We start from the raw sequence: 24812 nt of genomic DNA on the forward strand, positions 1-24812 counted from the left end.
CCTCCTTTGTCAAAGATAAGGTGTCCATAGGTGTGTGGATTTATCTCTCGGCTTTCTATTTTGTTGCATTGATCTTTATTTCTGTCTTTGTGCCAGTACCATACTGTCTTGATGACTGTGGCTTTGTAGTAGAGCCTGAAGTCAGGCAGGTTGATTCCTCCAGTTCCATTCTTCTTTCTCAAGATTCCTTTGGCTATTTGAGGCTTTTTGTATTTCCATACAAATTGTGAAATTATTTTTTCTAGCTCTGGAAAAATACCGCTGGTAGCTTGATAGGGATTGCATTGAATCTGTAGATTGCTTTGGGTAGTATACTCATTTTCACTATATTGATTCTTCTGATCCATGAACATGGTATATTTCTCCATCTATTACTGTCCTCTTTGATTTCTTTCATCAGTGTTTTATAGTTTTTTATATATAGGTCTTTAGTTTCTTTAGGCAGATATGTTCCTAAGTATTTTATTCTTTTCATTGCAATGGTGAATGGAATTGTTTCCTTAATTTCTTTTTCTGCTTTCTCATTATTACTGTATAGGAATGCAAGGGATTTCTGTGTGTTGATTTTATATCCTGCAACTTTACTATATTCATTGATTAGCTCTAGTAGTTTTCTGGTGGAGTCTTTAGGGTTTTCTATGTAGAGGATCATGTCATCTGCAAACAGTGAGAGTTTTACTTCTTCTTTTCCTATTTGGACTCCTTTTATTTCTTTTTCCGCTCTGATTGCTGTGGCCAAAACTTCCAGAACTATGTTGAATGGTAGTGGTGACAGTGGGCACCCTTGTCTTGTTCCTGACTTTAGGGGAAATGTTTTCAATTTTTCACCATTGAGGATCATGTTTGCTGAGAGTTTGTCCTATATAGCTTTTATTATGTTGAGGTATGTTCCTTCTATTCCTGCTTTCTGGAGAGTTTTTATCATAAATGGATGTTGAATTTTGTCAAAGGCCTTCTCTGCATCTATTGACATAATCATATGGCTTTTATTTTTCAGTTTGTTAATGTGGTGAATTACATTGATTGATTTGCGGGTATTGAAGAATCCTTGCATCCCTGGGAGAAAGCCCACTTGGTCATGGTGTATGATCTTTTTAATGTGTTGTTGGATTCTGATTGCTAGAATTTTGTTAAGGATTTTTTCAACTATGTTCATCGGTGATATTGGCCTGTAGTTTTCTTTTTTCGTGGCATCTTTGTCAGGTTTTGGTCTTAGGGTGATGGTGGCCTCATAGAATGAGTTTGGAAGTTTACCTTCCTCTGCAATTTTCTGGAAGAGTTTGAGTAGGATAGGTGTTAGCTCTTCTCGAAATTTTTGGTAGAATTCAGCTGTGAAGCCGTCTGGACCTGGGCTTTTGTTTGCTGGAAGATTTCTGATTACAGTTTCAATTTCCATGCTTGTGATGGGTCTGTTAAGATTTTCTATTTCTTCCTGGTTCAGTTTTGGAAATCGTACTTTTCTAAGAATTTGTCCATTTCTTCCACGTTGTCCACTTTATTGGCATATAATTGCTGATAGTAGTCTCTTATGATCCTTTGTATTTCTGTGTTGTCTGTTGTGATCTCTCCATTTTCATTTCTAATATTACTGATTTGATTTTTCTCCCTTTGTTTCTTGATGAGTCTGGCAAATGGTTTGCCGATTTTATTTATCCTTTCAAAGAACCAGCTTTCAGCTTTGTTGATTTTTTCTATGGTCTCTTTTTGCTGGGGTCCAGCCCCCGCAGGATCCAGCAGAACCCTCAGGAGAAACAGCATTGGCAAATGAATGAATGAATGAATGAATGAGAGAGGAAAGAATAGAAGCTGATATTCCTTTGTTTACACAGAAAGCCAATAAAGCCCCAAGACAAGGGACTTGCTCTGTTCATGTAGTCCGCAGGTGCCCTCCCAGTCTCCCAAGGAAGTGAAAACACAGAGCACCTTCCCATTCAGGTCTTAGAAGCCCAGGCAGATAAGTGAACGCAGAGAGCCTCTCTGCTCCAAGGGATCAGCCTGAAGAAGAGAGTAAAAGAGAGAAAGAAAGAAAGAAAAAGAAAGACACAAGGAGACCAAGCTTCTTTGGTGAGCAAGGCCTGTAACTTTATTTTCAAAAAGAACTTTTATATCTTGACTTGTACATAGAGGGACATGAAAGATGCAAAGTCATACAGTGTCAGCCCAAACATTACATCTGTTTTGTCTTTATTAAAACCAGGATTTTTTTCTGCATACCTTTCCCATAAACAATGTTGTGTACATTATCTTCTGACCTTGGAAGCCTGTGAACATTTTATGAACCTCTTTTGATAAAGGCTGCTCAACCAGAAAACTTATTTTCCCTTGAAATGTTTTTTTCTTTACATTTCTAATCTGTGTCAGCCTCAGAAAGTATTAAACAGAGTTACATTTCTCACAGAGCAAAGGTGCAGTGAGTTACAACAAAGAAAGAACCAATTAGCTCAAAGGTCTGATATGGTTAATTTCAAGGCTGCTTCTTGTTTTTTTTTTTTTGTTTGTTTGTTTGTTTGTTTTTAAATTCCAACTATGTTAACTAATGCACTCCCAGGTGCACAATGGATAAGAGATATGGAAACTTGGAAGCAAGCATTGGCTCAACAGTGAAATCCTACACCAGCACTACTCTAACAGTTTTTAACTCTTTGAAAGGCTCTATATTTTTAGGCTTCCCATGCCTCTCACAGTTGTGAAGCTGTGAATAATCATATTCATAGCTGCAAGAGTCTGGATAAACCTGCCAGATAAGCTAGAATGCTAACTGGGGGGTTTGAATTGAAATATTCCTTTCATGTCCAAGAGACTTATTAGCTAGAGCCCTAAGTTTGATTTTCTCCAGAGAAATGTGGTCAAGGATAGCCCCCTGTTAATGTCAGAAGAGTTGGTGAAAGGCACAAAATAGTAAGACAGACAGATTCTGGTTTTTGAGGTAGATGCTCGAGCAGGTCTAGGGAGTCTCTCGAATCCTGACCTGCCTTTGCCTGTCAGGTCTTCTCCGCATGACCTATGTCATGGGTGGGATCTCCCGTGGTGGCTCCTGGCATCTTTTGTTTCTTTTGCATTTATTTCTGCCCTAATTTTTAAGATTTCTTTCCTTCTACTAACCCTGGGGTTCTTCATTTCTTACTTTTCTAGTTGCTTTAGGTGTAGAGTTAGGTTATTTATTTGACTTTTTTCTTGTTTCTTAAGGTATGCCTGTATTGCTATGAACTTTCCCCTTAGCACTGCTTTTACAGTGTACCACAGGTTTTGGGTTGTTGTGTTTTCATTTTTATTCATTTCTATGCATATTTTGATTTCTTTTTTAATTTCTTCTGTGATTTGTTGGTTATTCAGAAGCGTGTTGTTCAGCCTCCATATGTTAGAATTTTTAAGTTTTTCTCCTGTAATTGAGATCTAATCTTACTGCATTGTGGTCAGAAAAGATGCTTGGAATGATTTCAATTTTTTTTTGAATTTACCAAGGCTAGATTTATGGCCCAGAATGTGATCTATCCTGGAAAAGGTTCTGTGAGCACTTGAGAAAAAGGTGAAATTCATTGTTTTGGGGTGAAATGTCCTATAGATATCAATTAGGTCTAACTGGTCTATTGTATCATTTAAAGTTTGTGTTTCTTTGTTAATTTTCTGTTTAGTTGATCTATCCATAGGTGTGAGTGGGGTCTTAAAGTCTCCTACTATTATTGTGTTATTGTTAATTTACCCTAGCAGTGCTTTTTGATTAAAAAGACAATTTAAAAATATGCTTTCATGCTCATTAGAAGCTTCCTTGAAAGTTTTGTTTGTTTTCTTTAAAAACTTTACAAATGCTTTCCTTTTTTGACTGCTATTGCTTGTGATGAGAAGACAAGTATTGTTCTTAATGATGTTTCCTGGAATACAACATATCAATTTCCCCTGCCTATTAACACGATTTTTTTCCACTAAAATAGACCCTTGAATTTGTCTTCAACACCTTGCAAACTTCTGCCAAAACCACAGCGGTCAACTAACAGAATTCCTTATTTATTTTTATGACTTTCCACACAGCATTGCTTCTGAATAAGAAGCTTGTTTTATAGGAAATCAAGTACAACAGTGAGTAGAGGTTTTTGCTATGCTAAGAGATTATGGAATGGGTAATGGATGAAGTAGTTATAAATACCAGTTACAATCTTGTGGTCATTTGCAGTAACACAACCTAGAATATTTGTGAAATTATTTTCATTGTAGATGAATATATTTATATATATACATTAGCCATTTTTAGCTTCCCTCTCCTCTTTGCCTTCCTCTGGTAACAGAAAATGTGCTGCTACAAGTTAATCTTATATCTCATTGTATCTCTGTAGTAAAGATACAGGGTCAGTTGGAGAGTGTGATTCAGCTAGAAGAGGAAAGAATGTCACCCTTAAATAGATAAATGAATTTGGTATTCTCTTTGAAGGAGAGAGCTTGTTTGGGCTGAATAAAGAATAATTTCATCATATTAACAGGAAGCTTAGGTTTCCTGTGGCCCTTATTCAAAGTTGTGGTGTTCAAAGAGGTAATGATGAATGCTTAGTTAACAAGGAGGGAAGTTAACTAGTTAAGCTATTATGGTGGATTTGTACTGTCTCAACTTCATCTATTTCCCAGAATTTGCTTCCCTATATTGTTCTGGGTTATGGTTGGCCATGAAAGAGATTTATGTAAGATTTGGGAGGTACGTGTGAGGAAGTAGTCATGTTTCTAGGTTCTGCAGATTGGTTCAGGGCTCCAGAGACTATGGCAACTCAAAATGTTGCTGCTGGTCTGCTAGTTCAACTTATTGTTGACTCACAACTCCTCAACCTCCCACCAGATCTCTTACTCATGTTCTCTTTGTCTTTGACCAAGTATGCATGTAACATGATGGCAAACTTCTGAAGTTCACCCATTACTGTGAGCCTGAAGGAGGCAAGAGAAAGACGAGTTTTAGTGTGTCTTGTGGGTTCCATTGTCCTCATGTACATGTCACAGTCTGTCCATGCTCTTTCCAGTTTGTCCACAGTTGGTCTACAGTTTGTCCAGTTGCCACATCCAACTTTCCTTCATAAGTGGTACTTTAGTTGACTTACAGTGATCTCAAGCTCAAATCAAATACAAATATAATAGCTTTTATAGACTCTTCCACCAGCTCTAGCCCCTGCCTGTGAATAATCCTTATAACTAATCTCTTTCTATACATCACTGGTGTTTCTCCTCTGAATGGGCCCTGACACGATGTCTAAGAAGACTGTATGATAAGTCGCTTCAGTTGTGTCTGACTCTTTGCAACCCCATGGACTGTAGCCCACCAACTTCCTCTGTCCAAAGCATTCTCCAGGCAAGAATATTGTAGTGGGTGGCCGTGCCCTCCTCCAGGGGATCTTCCCAAACCAGGGATCAAATCTGTGTCTCTAATGTCTCCTGCATTAGCAAGTGAGTTCTTTGCCCCTAGTGTCCGGGAAGCCCTAAAAGGAAAGGACTAAGGAAATTATTTTCACGATGATTTCAGATTCTAGACCCAGATTTGTGATGTCAGGATCTTTAGGTGAAACTATCATTTTATATTATTGTGGTGCAAGTTTTCAAATTTAGACAACTTTACACATATTTTGTATGGTTGATTTAAAGTCCAAAATTCAAGAGGAGAATGTTATCAGTAGAGAGTTACTCTGGACACCTGCTTCCATATGTTATGGAAGGAAATTTTATTTAGAATTAAATCCTCTGATGCAGACCACAGATGAAGCAACCACAGGACTACCATTTCTTGTCTAGGATCTACAGGTGTGTATCTCAGCTGTGGTCCTACAGCAGAGGGGCTCTCTCTTATTAAGCTCTGGGGCTTTTGTTCAGCTTTTTCCATTACCTCGGGCACTGTGAATTCAAAGAGAGCAGAGGAGTACTTTGCAGAATCTTCTAGTTGTAAGGTTGAAATGGTGAGGCTGGAGGATTTACATGATCTCTGAAAGTTTATAGAGTAGTGGCCATCCCTTGTAAGGAAAATCATCTCTCCACTGGGGGGTTGCTTATACCAAAAAATGTTGTAACTGCTCCAACTTGTTTCACACAGACAGTTCATGGTGATTGCCTCTCCAATCTGAGTGAATATGTCTGGTTGATCTTGAATAACTTTCTGGGCTATACCAGATCCTGTGGGAAAAATCAGAAAACAGAGATGAAACAGTGAACAAAATAGTGTAGGAACTAGACTCATTTCAGATCACCCTCCTAAAAAACACACTGAAATCATAAGATGCTTGCTTTTCCCCAATCCTCCTTTCCTCAAGTCCTTATGAAACACCATGCGTCTGTGTGCAGTCCTTTCACCCTGAACACTCGCATCCATGTTTGGAAGCATCCCTGCCAGAGAAGGTGGAGGCCAGGAACACCCAGAGCAGATTGGAGAGCAGCATGAGGCATGAATTCCCCTACACAAATGTGCTCAGTTTTGCCTCAAGCTGAGAGTCCTGTGTTTTTGTGTGCCCGGCAGCATATATGCATAATACCTCAGTTCTTGTGTGACTCCTTCAAACAGGAAGTGATGTTGGTCATATTCATACATCATGTGGTCTGTGTACAGATGAGAAAAACATCTGGCTCACCACAGACTTTTACTTTGTCTATTTTTCTTTCACTGGCAGTTAAGTTAGGCTGATCCTGAAAGGGGGGAAGGTGTTGAAAAAGCAGTTAATAATAAAGGTTTGAGCTGAGGGAATTGAGGAAGAAACTAGGTGTCATTCACTGATACATATTCAGGACAATTATTTTGCCATCCCACTTAAAACACCATTTGCTTTCTGTTTTTAAACTTTTTATTAGAGTATAGGCAAAATGTTTGTCTGAGGAGGCCTTACAAATAGCTGAGAAAAGAAGAGAAGAGAAAGGCAAAGGAGAAAAGGAGCAATATATCCATTTGAATGCAAAGCTCCAAAGAAGAGCAAAGAGAGATAAGAAAGCCCTCCTCATTGATCAATGAAAAGAAATAGAGGAAAACAGTAGAATGGGAAAGACTAGATATCTCTTCAACAAAATTAGAGTTACTAAGGGAACATTTCATGCAAAGATGGGCACAATAAAGGACAGAAATGATATAGACCTAACAGAAGCAGAAGATATTAAGAAAAGGTAGCAAGAATACACAGAGGAACTATACAGAAAAGATCTTCATGAGGCAGAAAGCCATGATGATGTGATCACTCACCTAGAGCCAGACATCCTGGAATATGAAGTCAAATGGGCCTTAGGAAGCATCGCTACGAACAAAGCCAGTGGAGGCAATGGAATTCCAGTTGAGCTATTTCAAATCTTAAAAGATAATGCTGGGAAAGTGCTGCACTCAATATGCCAGCAAATTTGGAAAACTCAGCAGTGGCCACAGCACTGGAAAAAGTCAGTTTTCATTCCAATCCCAAAGAAAGGCAATGCTGAAGAATGCCTGAACTATTGCACAATTGCACTCATCTCACGTGCTAGCAAAGTAATGCTCAGAATTCTCCAAGCCAGGCTTCAACACTATGTGAACTATGGACTTTCAGATGTTCATGCTGGATTTAGAAAAGGCAGAGGAGCCAGATCAAATTGCCAACATCAGCTGAAATATAGAAAAAGCAAGAGAGTTCAAGAAAAACATCTGCTTTATCGACTATGCCAAAGCCTTTGACTGTGTGGATCACAACAAACCATGGGAAATTCTGAAAGAGATGGGAATGCCAGACCACATAACGTTCCTCCTGAGAAATCTGTATGCAGGTCAAGAAGCAACAGTGAGTATTGGACATGGAACTGGACATGGACTGGTTCAAATCAGGAAAGGAGTACATCAAGGCTGTCTATTGTCACCCTGCTTATTTAACTTATATGCAGAGTACAGCATGTGAAATGCTGGGCTGGATGAAGCCACAGGGTCAGTAATGACGCTGGCAAAGTGCTCCTCTCCATTTATTCTGATCAAGTATCCTCAACAGAGGAAAGTTCTGCAGCCTAGGTCTGTGGAACATTCTGCTTCAGGTATGGATCTTATTGCCCAGCCAGAGATGAGACCACATACATGTGCTAGAAATACACCATTTCTGCCCTAGAATCAAATTCCTGTGATTCAAAATGAGGACTCAAACACTGCTTTCTTGAGACCAGCTTCACAAACATTGTGGATATCTCTTATGTGCTCACAATGCAAAGAAAGCTGACAACCTTTCAGAATTGGGTTGCCTTGGGATGGACTGCTGTTATTCAACTTGAGAGAGATTGGGATTGCAAATGAAGCAGGAAGCACACTTTGGTTAGGAATCTTTTACATAAAATTTCAATAAAATTTATAAACTTTCAAATCACCAATTTATAAATGTGCACAAATGCTGTGTGTTAAATTATCTTTCTGCACACTATTCTAATAGAAAAGATATGCAATAGAGATATTATTTCCAACTTACAAACAAAAAAACTAAAGCTGAAAGAGATCGAGCAACTAACTTGAGGTCACACATATGGTAGGTAGCATAGTAAGAACCACAATATATATCTATTTGGCTAAGTAGTCTATTCCCTGGGATTCCCTGGTTGGCTCAGACGGTAAAGAGTCTCCTTGTAATGTGGGAGACCCCGCTTCTATCCCTGGGTCAAGAAGATCCCCTGGAGAAGGAAATGGCAACCCACTCCAGTATTCTTTCCTGAAAACTCCCATGGATGGAGGAGCCTGGAGGACTACAGTCCATAGGTCATAAAGAATCGGACACAACTGAGCGACTGAACTAACTAAGAACTAATTAACCAATTTTAACTCCCCTCTCCTATTTTCCTGCATGTAGTAACATAAGAAAGGTATGTTAACATAACTCAATCTTATATCTTATTTTATCTCAGTAGTAAAGATACAGGATTCATCGGGAGAGTGCGACTAGCTAGAAGATAAAGTAACATCACCTACAAATGGATAAATGAACTTGCTCTAATCTTTGAAGGATATGGCTAGAAAATTTTGGATTGAATGAGGAATTACTGCATCATAATTGCAAGAAGTGTGGTGCTGGAGAAGACTTTTGAGAGTCCCTTGGACTGCAAGGAGATCAAAGCAGTCAATCCCGAAGGAAATCAACTCTGAATATTCATTGGAAGGACTGATGCTGAAGCTGAAACTCCAATACTTTAGCCCACTCAGTGAGAAAAGCCAACTCATTGGAAAAGACCAAGCCTGATGCTGGGAAAGATTGAAGGCAAAAGAAGAGGGCAGCAGAGGATGAGACGATTGTATGGTACCACCAAATCAATGGACTTGAATTTGAGCAAACTCTGGGAGATAGTGGAAGATAGAGAAGCCTGGTGAACTGCAGTCCATGGAGTCACAGTCAGACACGGCTTAGTGACTGAACAGCAACAACAACATGAGCAAGAAGCATAGCTTTCCAATCGTCCTTATGCAGAAGTGGTTAAAAGGGTACAGATGGATGACAAGTTACCAAAGAGCAGCTTTGGTCTATCTTAACTAACTGAAACATCTTTCCCAGAATGTGCTTCCCATATTGTTCTGACTTAGGGTTGGCCACCAAAGGAACTTGCCTAACATTTGGAAGATAGCTGTGATGAAGCAGCCGTAGTTTTTGTGTTTGGGGGTTTGGTGCAGGGCTCCAGGGACTATGGTTACTCACACGTGTTACTGCTGATCTGATAGCTCATTTTATTGTTGACTCAGAACTCCTTCACTTCCAACCAAATCTCCTCCTCATCTTCTCTCTGTCTTGGTACAAGTATGTATGTAAGCATGATGCCAAATGACACCTACCTCTCCTAAGGTCACCCACTACTGTGAAACGGAGGGAGGTGAGACATAGACAAGTTTTCATGTCTTTGTGAGCTCCATTATCTGCATGGTTCTAGTATGTCATTGTGAGTCCCAGTTCATCCATGCTTCAGTCTCTATCCAATGTTCTTCTACAAACGTTACTCCAACCAACTAACACTAAATTCAGTCTCAACACCAGATACAAAGATAACAGCTTTGTATACACTCTTCTACCAGACCTAGCAATTGCCTGAATTCTAATCTTTATAACTAATTTCTTATTCAACAGACACCACTAGTGGTTCTGCTTCTCTGACTGTACCTTAAGTGACACAAGTCTAAGAAGAAAGGACTAAGGAAATGATTTTCTTGATGATTCATGATAACTATACCCAGATTTGTGATGAGAGTGTATTTTAGTGAAACTGTCACTTTATTATGGAGCAAGTTTACAGCTTTAGACAACTTTACACATCTTCTGTATGATTGACTTAAAGTCAAGAATTCAAGAGGAGAACATATTAGTCGACAGTCACTCTGGACACCTGCTTCCAAATGAAATCAAAGAAGCTTCTATTTATAATTAAATCTTCTGATCCAGACTACAGATGAAGCAACTGCAGGACTACCATTTCTTGTCTGGAGTCTGCAGGTGTGCATTTCAGCTGGGGTCCTGCAGCAGGGCGTCTCTCTTTTATTTAGTTCTGGGGTTTTTGTTCAGCCTTTCATATTATTTCAAGCACTGTGATACTCTGAGAACGCAGAAGTACTTTGCAGAATCTTCCAGCTCTAAGGCTGAAATGGTGAGGCTGATGGACTTATGAGCTTTCTGGAAGTTTACAGAGTAGCGGCCATCCCTTGCATTCCCATCATCTGAATGCTGACGAATAAGATAAGTCATCTGTCCACTGGGAAGCTGCTTGTACCAAAAAATGTAGTAGCTCAACATGTCCCAACTTGTTTCATACCGACAGTTCAGCGTGATTGTCTTCCCCACTTCACTGAGTATGTCTGGCTGGTCTTGAGTAACACTCTGGGCCACACCAGATCCTGTGGAAAAAAGAAGAAAACAGAGCTGAAATAGTGAACAAAATAATGTAGAAATTAAACCTATTTTGGACCTAAATATTTACAAACCAAACTGAGATCCTAAGACGCTTGCTTTTCCCCAGTCTTCCTTTCCTCCCCAAGTCCCTGTGAAGCACCACGCGCCTGTGTGCAGGACTTTGACCCTGAACATGCGCACCCATGTTTGGAAGCATCCCTACCAGAGAAGGTGAAGGCCAGGAGCACCCAGAACAGACTGGAGAGTGGCATGAGGCATGGATTCCCTGCACAAATGTGTCTAATTCTGCCTCAAGCTAAGATTTCAATGTCTGTAAGTGCCTGGCAGCACATATACACAGGACCTGGTTCCTGTGTGGCTCCTCCCCCAGACAGGAAGTGCCGTTTGTCATGTTCCTAGACCAGCTGGTCTGTGCTCAGATGGAAAAAAGTTTGGCTCACCACAAACTTTTACTTTGTCTACTCGTGTTTCCCAGGTCATTAAATTCGGCAGGGCTTGAAAAAGGCAATTAATATTAAAGATTTGAATTGAGGGGAACTAAAGATTAAACAAGTTGACATACATTGGTAATTATTAAAATTATTTGCCATCCTGTTTAAGATATAATTTTATATAGCCTACGAAACTTTCTTGAAATTTACTGATTGGTCATTCATTTAGCCTATACTTACTTTTCTCCGACCAGAATCTACTGACTGTTTTAAAATATTCACAGATCTTAGGCCTTCTGGGAGAAAAGCAATCTTATCCAAAATAATGAATGTGTCTCTTGTTTTTTTTACTGAGTTTACTTAGATTTTTCAATAAATAAAATTACTGCAACATGAAATGATTTAAGAAAATCAGCCCATCTGAATTTCAGAGCCTGTTCAGTGGTTTATATTTAAATGAAATTATAACCAGAATAAAATATTCTTTTGAAATCTGATACTGATTTCATATCTATCAAGAAATTGATATTAATACAATTTTAGCAAAATATCATAAACTTATACATCAATTTTGATATACTCTCTTATGTTTTCATACATCGCTCTAAGAAATTTTATCACATGTATAAGTTCTTGTATCACCACTGAAATCATGACACAAAATTGTTTCATCTCTCTAAAGAAATCCTCTTTGAATAACCTCCCCATTCCTGCAACTCTTTATAACCCTGCTAACTACTCATCTCCTTTTCATCTTTATATTTTGTGCCTTTGAGAATGTTGTTTAAGCAAAATCACACTATGTAAGCATCATAATAATCCAATAAGTGCATCCATAAACCACGTGGCCTCTGAGATTGACTACTTTTTCATTCAGCATAACGTCCTGACATCCATCTAGGCTATTGTTGTTTAGTCTCTAAGTCCTTTCTGACTCTTTTGTGACCCCATGTACTGTAGCCCACCAGGCTCCTCTGTCTATGGAATTTCCCAGGCATGAATATTGGAGTGAGTTGCCTTTTCCTTCTCCAGGGAATCTTCTTGACCCAGAGATCAAACCCATGTCTCCTGCTTGGTTGGCAGATTTTTACCACTGAGCCACCAAGGACACCCCATCTAGGCTATTGCATGTATCAGTAGTCTGATTCTTTTAACCACTAAAGACTGTCACCATCTTATGATGTGTTGACTTTGGATTTTTTTTACCTTACAGTGGCAAGAAAGTGATGAACTTTCAGTAGAAAGTAGAAACCATACTTTGAATTTTTAAATATGAGCTTTCCCAATGCTAGCAACATGTGGTATAATATTTCCTGGTGATTCTGGGCAACAGCAGTGAGCTGAGCCCCTGGCCAGCCCTGAGATCATGAGAGTAAACAACCGACATACTTACATTCACTCTGTACTCATACAACCATTGGTTTTTTACTTTTAGTATGTGTGTGTTCCTGCAGTTGTGTCCGACTCTTTGAGATTGTATGGGCTGTAGCCCACCAGGCTCCTCTGTCCATGGGATTCTCCAGGCGAGAATACTGAAGTGTGGTGCTGTGCCCTCCTCCAGGGGATCTTCCTGATCCAGGGATTTAACCTGCATCTCTTATGTCTCCTGCTTTATTTTTTTTTTTAAGTTTTTTTTTTATTTTTTTAATTTTAAAATCTTTAATTCTTACATGCATTCCCAAACATGAAGCCCCTCCCACCTCCCTCCCCATAACATCTCTCTGGGTCATCCCCATGCACTAGCCCCAAGCGTACTGTATACTGCGTCAGACATAGACTGGCAATTCGATTCTTACATGATAGTATACATGTTACAATGCCATTCTCCCAAATCATCCCACCCTCTCCCTCTCCCTCTGAGTCCAAAAGTCCGTTATACACATCTGTGTCTTTTTTGCTGTCTTGCATACATGGTCGTCATTGACATCTTTCTAAATCCCGTATATATGTGTTAGTATATTGTATTGGTGTTTTTCTTTCTGGCTTACTTCACTCTGTATAATCGGCTCCAGTTTATCCATCTCATCAGAACTGATTCAAATGAATTCTTTTTAACTGCTGAGTAATACTCCATTGTGTATATGTACCACAGCTTTCTTATCCATTCATCTGCTGATGGACATCTAGGTTGTTTCCAAGTCCTGGCTATTATAAACAGTGCTGCGATGCAGGCAGGTTCTTTATCCATTAGAGCCACCTGGGAAGCCCCACTTTCAGTACAGTACTCAATAAATGATATGAGATTTTCAACACTTCAATATAAAATAGACTTTGTGTTAGATGATTTCTCCCAGCTGTAGGTTAATGTCAGTGTGGAGCACCTTTAAGTTAGACTCAATTCAGTGGGTTAGGTATATTAAATGCATTTTCCATTTATGATCCTCTCAACTGAAATTGGTTTATTGAGATACAACTCTACTGCAAGTTGAAAAAAATCTATACATAATATGTCATTGTACAGATGTATTCCAGTGGATTTGTTTGTCTATTCACCCAGTGAAGAACACTTGGCTGGTTTCCAGTTTTTGATAATCAGAAATAGAGCTGCTATGAATATTCATGTACAAATTTTGTATGAATATAAGTTTTTCATTTTCAAGCATAAATACCCAGGAGTGTGATTGCTGAGCTATAAGGTAAGTGCATATTTAAAGTTTAAGTGAAACTGCTAACTTTTTTCCAGAATGGCTGGACCATTCACCCACCAGCAATGTATGAGTGATCCAATTTCTCTGCAGTTTTGCCAGAACTTGGCATTGTTAGTAGTTTTAATTTTAGCCTGTGAGAAATGTGACGTGTTATCTCTTTGTGGCTTAATTTGCATTTCCCTAATTACTAATAATGCTAACCATCTCTTTATATTCTTATTTCATTACCAGATAGCTTTTTGGTAAAGTGTCTGTGTGAATCTTTTGTCCAGGTTTCAACCGGACTGTTTGCTTTCTTCTTGCTGAGTTCAGAGAGTTCATTGAATTCTGAATGCGGTCTTTTGATGAAAATGTATTTACAAATATTTCCTGCCATTCTGTGATTTATCTTTTCCCTTCTCTTAATAATGTCTTTTACAGAGCAAACATTTTTAATTTTGATGAAATAGTTTTTTTAATGGATTGTGCTTCTGGTGTCATGTCAAAAGTCTTTTTGTCCAGACATAGGTCATGAAGATATTCTTCTATGTTTTTCCTAAAAGATTTGTAATGTTACATTTTATACTTGGATGTATGGTTCACTTTGAGACTATACTCAAATTTTGTATCAGGTGTGATATTTAGGTCAAGTTTCAAATGTTTCCCAAGAATATCCAATTGTCCTAATCTCATTTGCTCATAAAACTATGAGCTCCAGAATTGAAAGAGACATGTGTACCCCAATGTTCATCGTAGCACTGTTTACAATAGCTAGGACATGGAAGCAACCTAGATGTCCATTGGCAGATGAATGGATAAGAAAAATTGTGGTACATATACACAATGGAATATTTCTCAGCTATTAAAAAGAACGCGTTTGAATCAATTCTAATGAGGCGGATGAAACTGGAGCCTATTATACAGAGTGTAATTGTTTCTTTAACCTAGGGTTGTTTTAAAGTTATAGGTTTTAAATATATACCAAATACATATTGGGAGTTTCTAGAGACGTCTCTTTGCACTTAATTTTCCATATCATTTCCATTTGGGTCAAAAAATAAATTCTATATAATGTCAGTTTTCCTAAATATATTAACACTTTTTATGCACAAACAAATTGTGTGTCTGTGTATGTATTTCATCTGCACTGCAGGGTGTGTCTGGAGCCTCGGCTGCAGGTCTGGGTACAGGCTGCAGGGGTCTGGGGAGCACCGTGCACTTGCTGCACAGAAGTAGGTGGCTGAGTCTCCAGGCTGGGCAGCTGTGATGTGCAATGAGAGCTGTTTGGCACTCTTATTGAGGAAAACTCTGAGTCTTCCATCTTCCATTTCATTCACAACTGAACATATGGCTATCAAGAATGCAGGGCCTTTACCAGGATATTGTCAGTACCATGGGAAGTAGTCAAACAAACTGTTCTCATAGCTACAGTTCAGAATGGAAATCTCTCCTTCCTGGACTGTCAGAGATCGAGGGCTCTGTTTGACCTGCTATTGGTCACTTTTTTCCTTCTGTTGTCCATTCACCCCTGCTTAAAGAGATAAAAGCCATTAATTCCATAAAATATATTTCTTTGATAAGAATATCTGCATGAGTTTATTTGTAACCCCATTTTCTCAGTCCTCCTAATTAATGAGATATCCTAGGTTTTCTCCTCCACAGCTCACAGAATCAGAATGAAGTTGAAGCCACAGAACCAAAAGTGATGCTCCAGTGTCTCGTCCATTGCTTCTGGCCCCAGTGCTCAGTGGCAACTCCAGATCCTCTTCTCTTCTCAGCCAGTTAGAACTCTAACTTTACGCTAACACCTATTTTTATTCTTTCAGTAGGTCCCACCCTTTCATACGTGCTTTCCTCAAACCTATCTCTCTCAAAAGTACTAGTTCTCATTCAGTGCTAATTTAGAATCACCAAAAATCAAATTAATTGGGAATCAGAAATGCCCCCCTTACAAGCATGAAGACCAGGTTAGAATTTCTCTTACTCTATCCCCTTCTTCCTTTTCCTCACACCTCCTAGAAGGTTAAAAATCATATATCAGGAGAGTTTGATGTTTTAATAGGAATAGGATTAGTCTACAATAGGGAAGAGAGGGCCTCCCATGATTTCACAAGATAAGCATTACAGGGTATTTCTTTTTTATTACAAATACTAATTAAAGTCTATTGCGAATACACAAGGGGCATAATGTATCATTCAAGCAAAGCTTATGGAGCAGAACATAAAGATACATAGTCGTTTTGCCCTGATGGAACTTAAATTTTAACACGGTCACTCAATGTTTCCACACTTTACATGATCCTAAGAATTAATAAAATATAATTAGATCAATTTCCATTTATATTTCTTCTAAAATATAAATCAGGCAAATAAAATGTTTCCAAGAATATGCATGGAGAAAATAAACTGAAGAGCATTGGAATAATCTGTTCTGGAGGACATTTGATCTCCAAATGGATAAGACTGGCTAGGATAATTCTGCGGAATGCAGACAATATGAGACCATGATCATTCAGTAAAGAAGTATTTTTGGTAGTTCTCATCCTGAGTTACACCTTATCCTCACAGGCAAAATCCAAAAATGTGAAGAGTCAATTTGGCTTCTGATGTCAACATATCAGGGGATAGAGACAGAAATTAAGGAGCTCACTTTTTTTTTAAGCACAAAGAAGTGTGGTCTCTGTATTTGATGTCATATCAGACACTATCAAAGAAAAACATCATCACAGTTCAAAAAGAGACAATAACAACCATTCCCACTCCTCAACCTAATCCCATCTACTCCAGGGGGGGATGTTTTATTGTTTGTTGAATTTTTGGTGTGTTTTCTTTTTCATTTATTCACTCATTCATGCATGTCTTCAATATATATTTACTCATGCCTACTAAATGGTCATACTTGGGTCTCACTCCAGAAAGAGACAGAAGTAGCAATCTTCAGCCTACCCACTCCCAATACTCAAGTACATCCAGATAAAAGCTCCTAAAGAGAAATGTGTTTCTATATGATGCATCCAATAAAATGATAATGGACTCACTTCTGGCCTCAGTCAGAGAGTAGTTCTGATGGAGGAGCTGCTTGAACTGGAACTTACACCCCCACTAGATTTCTTAGTAAAGAATGGGGTAAGGGAATTCTGGCACTGACTAACAGTATGATTTGGGATGTGTCTGGGTACAAACATTATAAATTTATATTAGAGAAACTAATGTGGCCCTAATCTCAGAGGACAAAACATATTGTTTAAAGAAATATTTATTTTCAGAACCATATTTTTCAAACTGTTAGACTAAAATATACACAGATACTATTTAGGCGGATGGATTGATACCTACACACACACAGGATTGAGAGATGGAGACTGAAACAAATTTGGAGATAAACATTTGATATTTAAAGGTTCCTTTCTGGCTCCTTGAAGAATCTGTGTATGTGCTGCCAAGTCACTTCAGTTGTGTCCGACTCTATGCGACCCCATAGACGGCAGCCCACCAGGCTCCCCCGTCCCTGGGATTCTCCAGGCAAGAACACTGGAGTGGGTTGCCATTTCCTTCTCCAATGCATGAAAGTGAGAAGTCAAAGTGAAGTCACTCAGTCGTGTCCGACTCCTAACGGCCCCATGGACTGCAGCCTACCAGGCTCGTCCCTCCACGGGATTTTCCAGGCAAGAGTACCGGAGTGGGGCGCCATTGCCTTCTCCACTGTGTATGTGAGACAAAAGTCAATCTTCTCTGAAGCAGCGTTGCCCCTCTGTGGCCATACAGAGATATTGCTCTGAATGACTTTATCCAGCTTCTTAAAATGGGGAAAAGACAAGTTTCTTCAATAAGTGTTGTTGACCATACTGAACACCTACAAGGAAAAGACCTAAACTAGAACATTTTCTCACAACATATACAAATATAAACTGAAAATGTATTAAAGACTGAAATGTAAGACCTGAAACCTTAAAACTCGCAAAAGAAAATATAGACAGTATGCTCAGTTGACGTTTCTCTTTACAATAATTTTTTCTGTCTCAAAGGCAATGGCAACAAAAGCGAAAATAAATAAACTGGACCAAATAAAGCTAAAATTTAGTGCACAGCAAAGAAACCATCAACAAAAATAAAAGGCAAACTACTGAATGGGAGTAGATATTTTCAATAAGGGGTTAGTATCCAGAATACAAAGACATCATATACCTCAATATCAAAAGCACAGTCTGATTGAAGAATGAGCATAGTACCTGAGTGGCCATTTTTCCAAAGAGATAGTCACCAGGTACATGAAAAGATACCCAAAGTCTCTAATATTCAGAGAAAGAGCAAATCTATGTCAAAATGACGTGTTACTTCACATCTATCAGTATGGCTATCATCAAAAGAAAAAAAAAATAACAAGTGTGGCGAGGAGGCAGAGGAGAGGAAACACTTGTGCACTGCCGCTGGGTTGGAAATTGCTGCAGCTACTATGGAAAACATTATTGAGATTCCTCTCAAAATACTAAAAATATAACTTCCATATAATCCAGCAGTTCCACTCCTGGGTGTTTATCCAAAGAAAACGAAAACGCTTCAAAACTGTATCTGCACCCAAATGTTTATAGCAGCATTATTTATAATAACCAAGATCTGAAACCAAGCTAAGTGTTCATTCATAGATGAACGGATAGAGAAAATATCGATCTTTCATCTAACTATCTATACACACACACACACACACACACACACACACACACTACAATGGAACATTAATCAAATATAAAAAAAGAATGTAATCATGCCAAATGTAACAACATGGATAGCTACAGAGTGTAGCTATCGGACTTAGTGAAATAAGTCAGACAGAGAAAGACAAATACTGTGTGTTTTTACTTATATGCGCTATATAAAAGCAAAGCAAAACAAAGGAACAAATAGAACAAAAACAGAATCACAGGAACAAACGGCAGACTGCCAGGTATTTCCCCATAAAAGGTGATTTTGTTTGAGATCACCAAAGGACTGCAGTCTGGATCAGCAACCATGAGGAGCCACATGCAAGTCCCCACTGGACAAGGAAAGGAAATGCTTCTATAGAGAAGACAAGGAGATGTGGAAGGTTATAGTAAACAGAGTGCCCTTGACTTTCCATTGACCATGTCCTGACCAGGGAAGAAGAGGCTTCTTTCATCTTCCCTTTGCCCTTTGTGATATCCACAGGTCGGGAGAGCTCCCCGTCTTCTGCCAGCTCTATTTAATTGAGATTTCTATGTATTAAATTTTTATAACTTATAGAAGAAAGTCAGAAAGATATTTGATTCCAGGACATGAGGGAGCCATGGTGGTGGAAGTAAGATGGAGTGATTCAAGAAGGGGCCTTGAGCCATGGAATCCAAGTGGCTTCCAAGCTACAAAATGAAAGGAAACAGATTCTTCCTCAGAGAATCTGGAAGGAATCAACCCTGCCAAGACCTTGATGTAGACAGCAAAATGGATTTTAGATTTCTTGCCCCCAGAGCTATAAGAAATATTTCGTCAGTGATCAAGTTCATATCAAACACTGAGCAAATATTTTCTGTTCACTTTGCTGCACTCATAGGATGGGATACCAGTGTGTGCAGTTGCCTGTTGGGACACATCGCAGTGAGACAGACGTGAACATTCTTGAGACACCCAACCAAGCCAGATAATATATTTACTGGAGAGAGTTCTCTCTTCTTTTAGTTACTTTCAATGTTTACTGTTTTGGAGTCTGGCTTACTGTGGGAAATATTTATTTTAATTCTGTCATCTTATCAGCTATTCTTTTAGTTATAAGTTAGAGATTCTAGTGCGGAAGGAGATACAGATTGAGAAGGGAAAAGACCAAATCCCAAATCTGTAGGGCTAAAAAGTGTTTGTGGTTATAACTATACCAATGTAGGTAAGAAATACTAAGTACTGCAAATGCCTTATGGTGACCTCACGGAGGCCTCATGATGTAACTGTGGCTGGAGGAGGGGCTGAGCCCCACGAAGGGTTTGTGTATGGGCTCCCTGCTTATTTTGCAACTTCCCATTAGTTATCTATTTTACACAAACTACATTTTAACTGTTAGCTATTGTTATATGTATTCTGCTTTTTGCCTCTAGTAGGTTATTTTAAAAGAAGAATAAGGGCTTTTAAAACATATGAAAGGCAAGACTTTGCTTTTTCTCAGACTCTATGAATAATAATGGTTCAGTGTATAAAGATTTTGAGGTAAAAAGGATGGAAAATGAGGACCTGTTTATTTTCACTGAGGTAAAATTGAAGTGATCTTAGGCGTGGGGATCGGATGGGCAGTTTGAGATTATTGCAAATGTTTACTAAAGGAACTGTGAGAAATAGCGTATAAAAATAAAGCTGATTGGGAATCAATAATTATTGTTGTGCACATGGGTATTAGAGAAGTTAAATAAAAGAAAAGAAGTGAGGAGCAACCTGAGTGGGTCACTTGGAACTTTGGAACGCCTGTTATAGGCCAGTGCTAGATAAAGAAAGCTTTTTTTACCTTCATACCCTATTGTCTAGACATACAAAAAGAGATAAGGAAGTTCACTACAGGTAGGCATAGTTGCACCTCCACTTCAGGGGGCCCTTTAGAGCCAGGGATGTGGCTGTCAGGCAGGTCACTAACTGGCCTCCAGTTCTTCATGCAGCATCAGTGCCGATTCAGTGAGACCAGGACAGACCTGCCTATAATGAGACAGTGTCTCTATTCAGATTTCAATCAGAACTCTGTTTGTTCTATAGAGGCAGGAGCATGGAATATAATGTTACTGATTCCCTATGAAGAGCATTCCCAACATGAGAAGGGTAGTGGAAAAGATGGCTATGCAGGAAGGAAACTGAGATCCATTTTGTGGAAGATCTCCCTTGAGGAGCAGGAAGGAATGTGCCAGAAGGTGCTGAGTCTTTATTACAGGGAAATCTGAGATTCAAAGGATCCCAAAGTAAGCAAGTTCTAGTGGCTATCAGGAAGAAATGCATCCTTGACAATTATTGCTGCTGGTGCTGAGCCTATTCAAATGTACACCTCAGTGAGCTGTGAGGTACAGAAGCTCTAGAGGAGAGGGGGAAATGGAGCTTTTATTAAAGGTGACTTTTAAAGTTTCTGCAATATTACCTGGAAGTCAACAACTGGAACAAATCCTTTCTTGAGTATTTCGTGCTCTGTTTCCTCCCTGTTCTTACCAGGGTTGAATTTCTTCCCACTGTAATCTGATAAGAGTGTTTTCAGGGTTTCCCATATTCAATTTTTGTTGTTGTTGTTTTTCAGTTTCTAAGTTGTGTCCAACTCTTTGCGACCTCATGGCTGCAGCATGCCAGGTTTCCCTGTCCTTCACTATCTCCTAGAATATGCTCAAACTCATGTCTCCTGGTAGCTCAATTGGTAAAGAATCCACCTGCAATGCAGGAGACCCCATATGGATTCCTGGGGTGGGAAGATCCACCGGAGAAAGGATAGGTTACCCACTCCAGGATTCTTGGGCTTCCCTGGTGGCTCAGCTGGTAAAGAATCCACCTGCAATGTGGGAGACCTGGCTTCAATCCCTGGGTTGGGAAGATCCCCTGGAGAAGGGAAAGGCTACTCACTTCAGTATTCTGGCCTGGAGAATTCCATGGACTGTATAGTCCATGGGTTTGCAAAGATTTGGACACAGCTGAGTGACTTTCACTCACGTGTTCATTGAGTCAATGATAGCAATGACAACCCACTCCAGTACTCTTGCCTGGAAAGTCCCATGAATGGAGGAGGCTGGTAGGCTGCAGTCCATGGGGTCACCAAGAGTTGGATACAACTAAGCGACTTCACTTTCACTTTTCACTTTCATGAATTGGAGAAGGAAATGGCAATCCACTCCAGTGTTCTTGCCTGGAGAATCCCAGGGTCAGGAGAGCCTGGTGGGCTGCCATCTATGGGGTCGCACAGAGTTGGACACGACTGCAGCGACTTAGCAGCAGCAGCAGCCATCCAACTGTATCATCCTCTGTCACCATCTTCTCCTGCCCTCGATTTTTCCCAGATCAAGATCCTGATTTTTCCCTGATCTTGAGGTCATTTGCAGAAATAAGAACAATAATACTAATGAAAATTTGTTTTTCAATTTGATATATTTATGTATTACATTAACCAATTTTAACTCCCTTCTCCAATTTGCCTACATGTAGTAACATAAGACATGCTAATATAAGTCAATATCATATGTTAGTATATCTCAGTAGTGAAGATACAGGATTCAGTGGGAGGGTATGTCTTAGGTAGAGAAGAGAATAACATCATCCACAACGGGATAAATGAACTTTCTATAATCTTCACAGGATATGTTCAGAATATTTTGGGTTGAATGAGGAATTACTGCATCATATTAGCAAGAAGTGTGGTGCTAGAGAAGACTCTTGAGAGGCCCTTGGATTGCAAAGAGATCAAGCTAGTCAATCCTAAAGGAAATCAACCCTGAATATTCATTGGATGGACAAATACTGAAGCTGAAACTTCAATACTTTGGCCACTTGGTGAGAAAAGCCAACTCAATGACTCAAAAGACCCTGATACTGGGAAAGATTGAAGGCAAAAGAAGACAGCAGCAGAGGTTGAGGTTGTTGGATGGTATCACCAACTCAGCCAACATGAATTTGAGCAAACTCCAAAAGATAGTGGGAGATAGCGGATCCTGCAGTCCATGGGATCACAAAGAGTCAGACATGACTTAGTGACTGAACAGCTACAACAACATTAGCAAGAAACATAGTTTTGCTATGGTCTTTATTCAAAAGCTGTTAAAGAGTACAGATGGATGCCAAGTTAACAAAGAGGATACTGTAGCAGCTTTGTACTACCTTAACTAACTAGAAATATCTTTCTCAGAATGTGCTTCCTGTATTTTTCTGGGTTAGGGTTGGCCACAAAAGAAATTTGTGTGACATTTGGAAGGTCGTTGTGGTGAAGCAGTCACAGTTTTTATGTGTGGGGATTGGTGCAGGGCTCCAGGGACTATGGCTACTCAATCATGTTGCTGCTGATCTGATAGCTGATCTTATCATTGATTCACAACCCTTCCACTTCCCACCAAACCTCCTTCTCATCTTCTCTTTGTTTTGGACCAAGTAGGTATGTTAGCATGATGCCAAATGACACTCACTTCTCCTAAGGTCACTCACTTCTGTGAAACTGAAGGAGGTGAGACATAGACAAGTTTTAGTGTGTCTGTGTGGGTTCCATTACCCTTATGGTTCTAGTATGTCCTTATGAGTCACAGTTTGTCCGTGCTTTGGTCTATATCCAACTTTGTTCTACAAATACTACTCTAGCTGATTAACAATGAATTCAGTCTCAGCACCACATACAAAGATAGCAGCTTTGTATACAATCTTCCACCAGATCTAGCAATTGCCTGAGTTCTAATCTTCATAACCAATTTCTTATTTGACACCACTGGTAATCTGCTTCTCTGATTGTATCTTAAGTGACACAAGTCTGAGAAGAAAGGACTAAGGAAATAATTTTCATGATGATTCTAGATAACTAGACCTAGGTTTGGGATATGAGTGTAGTTTAGTGAAACTGTCACTTTACATTATAATAGAGAACGTTTACAGCTTTAGACAAGGTTACACATGCTCTGCATGATTGATTTAAAGTCAAGAATTCAAGAGGAGAATATTAGTAGAAAGTCTCTCAGGACACCTGCTTCCAAATTACATAGAAGCTTTTATTTAGAGTCAAATCTTCTGCTCCAGATCACAGATTAAGGCACCACAGGACTATTTCTTATCTGGGATCTGCAGCTGTACATTTCAACCTGGGTACCACAGCAGGGAGACTCTCTCTTATTAAGCTCTGGGGTTTTTGTTCAGCTTTTCCTATTACTTCAATGCACTGTGCATTCCCAGAGAGCACAGAAGTATTTTCCAGAATGCTCCAGCTTTAAGGATGAAATGGTGAGGCTGATGAACTTATGTGCTTCCTGAAAGTTTACAGAGTAGTGGCCGTCCCTTTCATTCCCATCTTCTGAATACTGATGAATGAGGTAAGTCATCTCTCCACTGGGAAGCTGCTTGTACCAAAATATCCAGTAGGTGTACACGTTCCAACTTGTTTCATACCGACAGTTCAGGATGACTACGTTCCACACTTGACTGGTTATGTCTGGCTGATATTGAGTAACTTTCTGGGCCACACTAGATCCTGTGGCGGGGGAGGGGGGGGGAAACACACACAAGAAAATAGAGCTGAAATAGTGAACAAAATAATGCAGAAATTCAACTAATTTTGGACCCAAATATTTACAAACCATACTGCAATCATACGATGCTTGCTTTTCCCCAATCCTCCTTTCCTCCCCAAGTACCTGTGAAGCTCCACGTGCCTGTGTGCAGTCCTTTCACCGTGATGTTCGCACCCATGCTTGAGAGCATCCTTACCAGAGAAGGTGAAGGCCAGGAACACCCAGAGCAGACTGGAGAGAGGCATGAGGCATGGACTCTCCTACACAAATATGCTCAGTTCTGCCTCAAGCTAAGATTTCAGTGTCTTTGAGTGCCTGGCAGTACATATACATGGTAACTGGTTCCTGTGTGACTCCTCCCAAACAGGAAGTAGGGTGTCATGTTCATCGACCACATGGTCTGTGTACAGATAAAGACTGGCTCACCACAAACCTTTAGTTTGTCTACTTTTCTTTCCCTGGTCATTAAGTTTGGCAGATCCTGAAAAGGGGCATGAAGAAAGCAATTAATATTAAAGGTTTGAACTGAAGGAAACTGAAGATTAAACAAGTTGACATGCATTTTTAATTAATTTATTTATTTTAAATGAAGGCTAATTACTTTACAATATTGTAGTGGTTTTTACCATACATTGACATGAATCGGTCATAGGTGTACATGTGTTCCCCATCCTGAATTCCCCTGCCACTTCCCTCCCCATCCCATCCCTCAGT

General features: G+C 39.4%; 2 gene segments (V, D, J or C); both read right to left on the minus strand.

The window, feature by feature from the left end:
• Nucleotides 1–10302: 10302 nt before the first annotated feature.
• On the minus strand, nucleotides 10303–24407 carry LOC101113399 (T cell receptor delta variable 1-like). The segment is given in 2 exon segments: nucleotides 10303–10810; nucleotides 24295–24407. Coding segments are annotated over 2 exon segments (369 nt in total).
• On the minus strand, nucleotides 23586–24407 carry LOC114115745 (T cell receptor delta variable 1-like). The segment is given in 2 exon segments: nucleotides 23586–24058; nucleotides 24222–24407. Coding segments are annotated over 2 exon segments (384 nt in total).
• Nucleotides 24408–24812: the final 405 nt, after the last annotated feature.

This window comes from Ovis aries, chromosome 7, assembly GCF_016772045.2.
Source record: "Ovis aries strain OAR_USU_Benz2616 breed Rambouillet chromosome 7, ARS-UI_Ramb_v3.0, whole genome shotgun sequence".
NCBI classification, from domain to species: Eukaryota; Metazoa; Chordata; class Mammalia; order Artiodactyla; family Bovidae; genus Ovis; species Ovis aries.